We start from the raw sequence: 10229 nt of genomic DNA, 5'->3' as shown, positions 1-10229 counted from the left end.
GCGAGCTCTACAGGTGATAGGGAGCACTAGGCCCCTTAAATCAGTGAGAACCGAGACGCTGCGCTCGTGAACACGCAACCAAGAAAGAGAAGAGAACCCAGTCCTGTTATAGTGAATGCCGAGAATGCGCACCTCATTCCTAACCAGGCGCGGATCTAGGGTGTGTGTGTGTGTGTGGGGGGGGGGGGACAAGGGGTCCGGACCCCACTCAATTCCAGACTTAAAAATAGGGTTCAATGGGCCAATCCCAGCATGCAGCTGGCACTTGTCCATAGCGGACCCCCCATCGGAAAAATCCTAGATCCGCCCCTGTTCCTAACAGGAGTCCCGAATGGAGACGGACAGGAGGGAGTGACATTAATGAACAGCGCAGCGCTTTTTTCTCTGTTGATTCGTGCATTCGATACTCGACCGTATCTCTCTAAAACAACGAGAACACGACCTATCCAGTCCTCGTTACTGAGGATTAAGGAGAGGTCATCTGCATACGCGAACAGAGGAAGGTTCCACGATCCTGGCAACGGAAACATAACAGGTCGAAGGCAGGTTGCTAAGGTTTCTAGGAGAGGACTAAACACCATGGCATAAAACGCCGGGGACAAAGGACAGCCTTGCCGCACACCGGTCATGATGGGGAACCTACCGGAAACGCCCCCGTTCACGCCGACAACGGCAGAGGAATCTCTGAATATAGGGCCTTAATCCAGCCCACCACTACGGGAGGAAAGCCAGCCACCTCCAGCACACGGAACCCATGATGCACCCTGTCAAACGCCTTATTCTGGTCAAAAGACACCAGTACCGCGGGTTGCTGACGGCTGTGCGCCCAGTAGATGGCGTCACGCAGGGCCTGTGTGTGCAAGTTGATTGACCGTCCAAGAACAGCACAGACCTGACAGGGGGGAACTGCAAGACCCAGGAATACGGAAATTCTACGCATACCTCGTATTGCCAACTGTAGGATGGGACATAACTATGTATTGGCATCGGAGCGGAAGACCAGCCACAGACCGGCTACCTAACGTGTATTGTCATCAAGCAAGATAACTACCTCTACCTTGTATTGCGAACTGTAGGATGGGACAAGCGTAAGCTCGCCCACATCACCTCTACCTAACTACCTCTACCTTTCTTTAGAAAAAATCTTCCCGGAAACAACACCGCAAGCGATGTTGCCCCGACGACCGTTTTACGGGCCGCGCATTCCAAGACACGGCCCACCCGGGGGCGGACCGCGTTATCAAGGGGCCCTTCTCGAAATATGAAGGACCGGCTCCCTTTCGCCTCCCTCCACCGCGAAAGATCGAAAGATCAATACGTGGATTTGAAGGGAGACCAGAGCATATCTACCTAACGTGTATTGTCATCAAGCAAGATAACTACCTATGGAGGTAGCCTCTTTTACACAAACTCTATCTTACATACCAGATAACAACGCTCCAAAGGGAGATTGCTTTTTGTACGTGCCATACCCTGCGAACAATCCTGAAACTCCGGAAGAGTCGCTACGGGGGAGCAGTACAGTCCTAGTGGGCTTACTAGAACTTGATATGCCACTCACCTTGATCATAATCAAAGAGCCGAGTCGCTGTAAGCCAGCAGCGACAGCACTCCACAGACCCAAGTAATGACTGCTCACGGGTAATATGTGGACGCAGCCCGGCTCTCACTGCCTGAAAAATAGCCATGCTCCCAACATCTGGGCCACCAAAGGACAGCCGGCATCGGCGAATCCAAATTTGGAAGTTAATTTCCGAAATCAGCAATGCTAGTTGCTTTCGCTCTGCCTACCTACCACCACATCTACCTATCACCACGGATGGATATTTACATCTCCATTGATCACACACTCAATTGGGATCGAAAATCTGTATACGGGGTTATACCCTATACGAAGTTCGTGGTGTGTAACGACGATAACTCAAAATAGCGTTTGGCAGCTAAACTATACGCGGTTTCGATACCAGCCGTAGACGATAGCAATTTTGGGGAAGTAAACATTGCTTTCATCACCGCTTGTATGATTTCCGTTGCGCGTTGAAAAAAACCGCAAGTGGTGGAAATTATTTCGCCTTGTTTCACCGACGGCAATGTGGCGTACATCGTCAATGACTGCCCTGATATCCAGGTGACACGAGAAATAATGACGGCGCAGCTGGAAAACTCTTCCGATACCCTGTGACATACAACGGGAATTCACCGAGGTAGGCTACATTTATGGACAAGCACGAACACGTAAGCCTCCAACGCTCAATGAAATCAAATAATTCCGTTGTTTATGTTGCATTCATAGGTAGCTCTCCTGCTTGATGACAACACACAAGATGTCGCCCTGCCTCCTGTCTGCATGAGCGAGTGTGTGTGTAAGTGAGACAACAACAACAACAACAACCTTATTGTGAGATGATGAATGGGAAGTTTCATCGCCAGGGGCGATGCTCTACCCCATTGCTGGTGGTGATGCGGGGAATTAAATAATGAGCCCTTTCACAATAAGGATCGAAGTCCTATGGTATCTAGAAAGATCAAGAGAGCTTTGAGGGGGAGAGCGATGGTGGGCTGGATGCGGCCAGGGACAAAGCAATTCTGTGAGGGAGAGGGGACGAGAGTCCGGAAAGTACGGTTCGGGAAGGTTAGTAGTGTGGGCAATGGAGAAGAATGTGCTCTATATCTTCTACAGCACCGCAGTGATAGCATTGGGGAGAGCCAACTTGTCTCAAGCGGTAACGTCACTGCGCTAAAAAGCCTGTGCGCAGTAAAAGCCACGTCAAGGCGCATTCGACGAACTAATGCGGCATCTTGACGAGAGCTATGTCAAGGCATGTGGAAAGCGAGCGCTGGATCAACTCTGCTCAGCGTCGCTGGGGGGGAGGGGAATGTCAACGGTCCATTAGCGGGAAGCCAGGGGAATCACGAGACGTCGAAGTACGAAACGACGATCTCCTCTCAGCAGCGCAGTACGCGTCCGTCCCCGAGACGAGAGAGCTGCTTCTGCGGCGCTGTCGGCCTGTTCATTCCCTTCGATACCGCAATGGGCTGGAACCCATTGGAGAACAAGCCTGTGCACTGCTTCGTATAGACAAGGTTGCAAGCCACTAACACATCCATCACCAACAGTGGAGATGAGCCTCGGATGCCAGAAAGAATTTTCAGTTGCTTGCAGCGCAGATGTAGAGTCAGTGAACACGATCCATTCCCGTGGGGTAAAATCCACGATGCGCTGCAGAAAGGAAAGTATGGCAGGGAGTTCCGTAGCTGTGGATGAAGTTGTGAATCACTTCTCATGGTGCTTCTTAATGACCTACTTAACAGTTTAAAAGGAAGAAAACAGAGCGTTAACAATGACTTCTGTGCTACTACCTAGGCCTAGGACCTTTCCCTCTAATAAATGTATATCCCCCCCCCCCCTTGGAAGAGTTCCAGGAAAAAAGGGGCAAGCCTAGAAAACAAAACAACAACAAGAGAGAGAAGAAAAGAGAAAGGCTCGTGAAAGCCTGGTTTGAAAATACTGTGATAAGAAAACGACAATAAAACCTGAGACATGGAACAGAAAAAAGACAACACGACGCGTTCGTTATCGTCGTTTTACAATGTACCGGCTCGCCTGCACCCTTGCACTTCTACCTGTGATAACAAAGTTTACCGAGAAAGGTCAAGGTCGCGATTGTGTAAGTAACGCATCGATAAGCTCCTTCATTGAAAATGCATGCAGCTGGTCCAAGTGTGCGTGACGTTATCTATAGGTGCCATTGGCCCAGATAGGGCCAGAGAGCGCCCGAGCGTGGCCGATTACCGGCAAGCAGTTTCATCACCGCCACCAACAGGTAAGGCCAAGGTCGAGTAGTTTCTGCGCTTGAAAAGTGCGTAGTTCTGGCTTCGGATCATTTACATAACAAAATTTGCGGGGAATAGACCTCTCCCTGTTTGTAAACAAATGACGTCATACTGTTCGACAGCGCCCCCAATTTGGTAGACTTGAACTACGCTCGAAGCTGGGTGAACGAGGTCGCGCCCGAAAACCACGGTCTTGAGGGGATTACGATGGTCCCTGAAAGGGACGCGACCTTAGGTCCGACTTTTCTTTCGATAGGAAGCAGCGAACAAATGCCCATTCGTGGAAACCAGCCCTCCCCTTCCGATTTGTTTCGGTTTCAGCCTGTGTACCAACGTCATGATGACGTTTCTCGTGTAGATGTCTATTTCGCTTCTCAGGTTTGAATAATGACTGGCTCCGATACTGCTATCTCGCCTTTCCCAGAAAACATCTAATTAATAAGTTCATAAATTTTGGCTAATTAGCTGTCCAGTAGTTGCATACACTGTCCTACAGGATGTCTACTTCAACTTTGATGCCAATACATCTATTAATTCTTTTATCTTCACGTGAGAGTTTTTATGATGAGCACAACATATATCTGGTATAATTTATCTGGTTTCCATGCAGGGTTGTGTATATCGCATGACAGCAAAAAGGGGCAGACACCAAACCTCAATGGGCGCCGACTTTATTTTAAATCTCGTTACACAATACACAACAGATCTTGAACACCACTGTCTGAAAATAGTGAGATTGTTGTTCTTTCAATGTGAATATTATTCGTTTCCAAAGCACAAAGAGCATGTCTATGCAAAAGATATGCCACTCAGCTGGATTCATCGGCTCAAACGAGGCTGTAGGTACCACAGCAGTCGTAGGGGTACGGTAAAATGTAAAGCGGGACACTTATAGTACTGTTTGTAATTACCTAGCAATTGCACTGCACAAATTGGATTAGCGTGTGTCACGAGATAGGCGTATGTAATTATACGCCTATAATCTCGTGAAGCCCATGAGAACCAAGTGTGAGACATATAGTACATTCACATTGATTGCAGTTGTTCTATAGCACCTCATATGAAAACAGTTTGATCTCCAATGTGTAGGTCCATTATTGTCAATATTGGCACATGCGGACTCACTGACATGCACGTGCAAGTTAATGTATCTGCATTTTCTTCGTACTATGCACCACAGCAGCCTTTCATGCACTCTGCATGAGTGTTAGATGCAGGTATAACTACTGATGTATAAATAACTAAGCCAGGCACTCTTTGCAGTAGCTACCTGTCACCTGTATGCCTTGTGCAGGTGTCAGTTTTCATGTGTGTTCCACCCATTTGCTAGCATTACCTACATCTTATAAAGTACACTTCAGAAAAATGATGAGAACGACACCAACAGTATGGACGGTTTGAAATGACAGTTGCTCGTGTTGTATGTCACGGACACCCGAGCAGCTACTGGACGGCATGTGCGATCAACTCTACCCTAGAAAGTGACATTTTGTCCACAACGTGGACTAGTTCATACAGGCTATTCAAGCAATGACACACTGACACACATTACGATTGAGCACAGGCAATGCAACCTGCATTGTCTTTTGACATCAGTGTTGGAGCACTGCACAGGCTTACCCGAAAACCTGAGCCCGGCAAAGCTTTCCGTTTGCGGGCCTGGGCAGGGCTCAGGTTTGATCATTATGGGCCCAGTCGTATACAAGTCAGGCTCGAGCCTGCGTTACCCCTCTTAGTTATCCACAGTCAAATTTTACAGCTTGATACACTGGGCCGGGTTATACGGGGATATGGGGGCCAGGTTATATGGGGATATGGGGGCCGGGGATATCTCGAGCGTGGTTTCAGGCCGAGAAACTTAAAATCCTTCGGGCTTGGTCTGGGCTAGGTATGCAGTCGCTGAGCCGATTGGGGACACGAAAGGAAGGCAGGGGCCTAAAAATGTGGCCCGTGCAGGGCTCTAATCAGCGTCTCACATCCTCTGAGCACTTCAGCCTTTTCCCTTACAATTAACGTTATACTCTTCTTACCTTGCTATGATGGGGGTTCGGCATGTTCGGTCTTTATTTGTGATATTGTTTTTTTCTATGGTTAACGTTGGAACATCTAGTTAGTTTGGCCCGTTGACAGTTGGAGAGCTTGAATCGTGAACAGAGGACAGTAATAGTTTGAAATCAGAGGCAGCCTTTTTTCTTGCAAGTATGTATGCCCCGTGAACACGCAGTCTTTGTAGTTCTTTTTTTTTTTTTATCACACCAACATCCTTTGCTATGACACTTTTTTGTTCAATGCCAGCAGTTGTTACAGGCAGGCAACTGCTAGGGCTCCCTTAGTAGGTATTAGGGGCACATACTGACAGATGCTTATCTTGTTTTGTAGTGTTCTTGTACCATCAACTGTACTGAGGCCAAATAAAATTTAACATCGCTTGTATCACCCACCCTTCCGTATTCCCACGATCCATTTTCGTGGCTTCACAACACATCTGGCACAATACTCCAACACAACGGTAGCAGGCACTGCTATTGGCAGTCAGCTGTTATAGCACATTGAACTAAGGCAAAAGATATGAAAGCCTACCAGTACATTTGGACCTGCCGGGGCACTTCATCACCACGGAACAGAATTTACGCTGAAGAGCGTGCGGGGCTACAACAGCGGACTGCCAAAATTTGCTCTTTTTTATGTCTGGTCTGTCACGAGTATTAAAAAATTATGTATTGTGGAGGCTGTCATACTTTATACTCCTCACATCAGAGCAGCTAAGAACATCTTTGACGTACAGGCCCTCTACAACTTTGAAGGAATGTATACCGCAGACACACTACCACTGTCGGAGCATGATGCCAGGCATGTGCTGTTCACACAAGAACTGGCGGATCAATGTGATGTATTTTGAGAAGTAAATTTTCAACTGCTATATATCGTTGTACACATACCAGTGACTCTTATTATACAACTAAATTGCATTATGTGCCCATTTTATTCAAATAGTTCAACGGGTCTATCTGGTACCAAAGTTTAGTAGCAGAAGTGTCTGGTGTTGTGTCAGGAATGGACACTGACGACTTTCGAGCGAGCGTACTGAATTGAAAGGCACTCGTATTAGACAGATCCTATAGGTTACCAAAACTGTTATAATGATTCATAAAAAATTTAGACTGATATGGTTCCGTTTCAAGTATTCGTGAGACACAAGTAACCAGCTGGCCCTGTGTTCAAGGTAACTCATTTTCATTTACTAGGGAGGCCTCTTCTCCTCTTTCGAAAAGGACCTGTACCCAAAAAGGAGATTCTCCCTCATCATGTGTCAGTGGACACAAACTTCATGTGGAAAGGTGTCCTTCCCTTGAAATTCACGACTATTACAGCCACCTACTAACCACTCTGAGTAGCTACACGTGCACAGAGCTGCTGTTCCTTCGAGGGCTCAAGAAACACTGACTGGTACGCTGTGCCGACCGAAACAGCCTCTTGCAGAGCACCTGCTGGAATAGTCCTTCGGGGCTTCTTTCTTGTAGCAATAGTCCTTCATCTTTGAGCACTATGTGGTAGCACTGTTGGCAATACTGTTTCGTCACGGGGCAGGCTTTTCAGTGCCAATCGCATCCCTTCACCAGAGCAAGTGACAAGAGGACGGAGAGCATGAGTAGAAATGTCGATGCCACTGCACTGTACGGCGCACTGTTACATCCGTCCGTATAACAGGTGTACATGCATGCCCTGTATTCCCTTTCATCCCCTGGCCTGCTGGTGTAGTCACAGTAGTGACCCCAGTCGCGGGCGGAACAGAAGCGGAAGGTGCCGATACGGCCTGCATAAAAACGTACATTTGAATTTGCGTATCAATCAACACTTCAATTGTAAAATGCTGAACGCTTCATGTTACTTGAAACTTGGTATCAATACGTACTCATACCTTCTCCGCATTCTGATGCAGATGGTCATAGAAGTATCTACGGCTTTAATCAAGAAAATTCGCATAGTACAGGAATAAATCAATGAAATAAAATTTTAAAAATTATCTCACAACTTGTTCTTGAAAAACAACGTGAGAAGAGAGGAAAGGAATGTGGGTTCACTGGCTTGGACAGAACGGCATGTTATTATGCATGCTGTGTTGGTATAGGCCTGACTACAATAGCTGCCATTTCTATCCATTTACTTACAGAAACAAAAAAAACTATTCAGATTTGGAGCATGTAATCGCTCACCTTTGTACATGCCTGTAGCCTTTATACAGTAACGTGCTTCATGCAGGTAGCTGCAATTCTGAGGCTCGACGTCTCCAATAAGACCCATATCCCAGCGCTCCGAGCAGTGCAACTGGTCATTAGAGTCACATTCGTAGCATTTAATCGTGGCACCTGTAACAAAAATAGGCACACTAAGATGTCTCATTGCAATGGCCATCGCTTTATTAACATGTCTCAGCTTATCTCATCTACTGATTTCCCTGTACCATCTGATATTTTCTTCTGCTCAAATTTGTTTATTCAGCACACCTTCGTTACTACACCACTTCTCAGAATTTCCTTTCCAAAAGTCATTGTTAATTACTTTGCGACAGACAGGTGATGGGTTCTCTTCGAGAAATCACTGTCAGTTACCATATCCCAGGATCATTGATCTCCTTGCGGGGCAGTGACTTCGTATTGGAATATTATTCGGCGACTGTCGACATTGCGAGCAAAAGCAAATGCCAGTGTTTATTGGAATGGGAATATTAAAATTAGGTTGAAAATTTCGACATATGTGCTGGCCTACATTGCGGCCACATTTGAACCATGCTTGCCGACACTCGCAACGCATACAAGCAAAAGAAACGAGGAAAACGAGAACAAAGTAACGAAATCGCATGGGCCACGTGCACAAGACGTATTCGACAGTGGTATTCCACAAGGCAACGGATTAGCCCGATAAGCCTAACAACTGAAACCACAATTTTGACCGGAAGGGCGCGGCGCGACTTCGAAATTCAGTTGGTTAGGTCAGTCAAAGCGAACACTATACATCAGCTGCGCTTAAGCTGATCAGTTTCGTTGTATCGAACGCATCAACAAAGCGAACCTTATCTCACACACCGAACTCGTGTCGACGCCTCACCTGAAGTAAACAAGCACAAGAACGCCGTAACTCCCAAAGCGGTGCTTCCGAAGATTTGCAAAGTCATGTTGATAACGACCGAGTTTGAATCAAATCGAGCCGTTGGACGACCTGCTTCCCCTACAAGCACAATGACACATAGAAAAGTTCAAAACATAACACTGTAGCATCCGCAACCGCCGGCATACCACTGGGTGGGGTGCACCACCACAACAGATAACAAGCAACAGGTGCGTGTGAGTTTCGCGTACCTGCCGCCTGTGACGGACAGCGCTACAGTCGACAACTGTCGATCGTCCGTCAGCCGTGCGCTCGCATGACCTCCTGCGTGCGGCAGCATTTGGTATCAGTCATTGGCGTAGCCAGGTAGGGGGGGGGGGGGGGGGGGGGGACACCGTACCTTTGGTAGTGCTTTTGAGAAAGGGAAACGAGTGTGAAATCTTCCTCCCCCTATGTAAGGTTCCCCGTAGAACCCCTCCCGAAATATTTTTCTGGCTACGCTGCTGGTATCGGTTGTAATGAGTGTATTCCCACAAAATCTCCCACGAGCAAATTTTCACATTTTTATTAGAGAAGTCAAGTCACTCCAGTGACTTTTTCCCGCGGTTCCTGTCACAGCCGGCTGTAGCAACAATTTTTATTTACTTTCAGCGTGCAAACATCGGAACAATTGAATAATTGATAGCAACAGTTCAAAACACCAGATTTGTAACATCTAATTATTCTAGAGGTGAAAATGTAACAGATATGTCGGCATTTCATCAGCTTGAAATGCATGGAAAGATAGCTCGACCACTTATCCGTATACACCATTTGCCATGGGCGTTCCCAGGATTTTTTTTCCAAGGGGGGGGGGGGAAGAGGGGCAAAGTGCTTCCAGGGGGGAGGGGCAAGCGTACAACCCGAAGATTTGCATGACCTGCGACGAAGATTTGCTTTTGCGGACTGTGCGGGTGTTTAGAGATTCCCATCATGACACCTGAGAATAATCATGCCGACCTATGACTAAAGGGCGCACTTTTTCACAGGAGGCCTTGGAGCTCGGTACTCCCTCTCGGTACTTCCATGATCCTGGCTACGTTGTCTGCCCCAGAGTGCGAAGTTTTCTAAAATCATTTATAATTTCAGAATCTCAGAATGGAACAGAGCTTCGTTTTGTCGTTCAGTGTTTGCTTTTGTCTCGTTTTCCCCCTTCTCCCTTACGTAATGCCCTTCGGACTTGTAAGGTATAAACAACCAAATACAAATTGTGGGGCCAATACTGATTACGTGGAAGTAATAAATTATTG

At 47.1% G+C, this 10229-nt stretch overlaps 1 protein-coding gene across 1 annotated transcript; it reads right to left on the bottom strand.

Annotated features, from left to right (window-relative positions):
• Nucleotides 1–4488: 4488 nt before the first annotated feature.
• LOC135368283 (UPAR/Ly6 domain-containing protein bou-like) lies at nt 4489–9202 on the bottom strand. The gene is made up of 3 exons (XM_064601458.1): nt 8941–9202; nt 8049–8201; nt 4489–7648 (listed from the first exon to the last, which is right to left on the bottom strand). The coding sequence occupies exons 1-3, from the start codon at nt 9005–9007 to the stop codon at nt 7428–7430; spliced, it is 441 nt and encodes a 146-aa protein (XP_064457528.1). The 5' UTR covers nt 9008–9202; the 3' UTR covers nt 4489–7427.
• Between the last annotated feature and the right edge of the window lie 1027 nt (nt 9203–10229).

This window comes from Ornithodoros turicata, chromosome 9 (genome assembly GCF_037126465.1).
Source record: "Ornithodoros turicata isolate Travis chromosome 9, ASM3712646v1, whole genome shotgun sequence".
Taxonomy (NCBI): domain Eukaryota; kingdom Metazoa; phylum Arthropoda; class Arachnida; order Ixodida; family Argasidae; genus Ornithodoros; species Ornithodoros turicata.
This window is presented reverse-complemented; position numbering and strand designations above follow the sequence as displayed.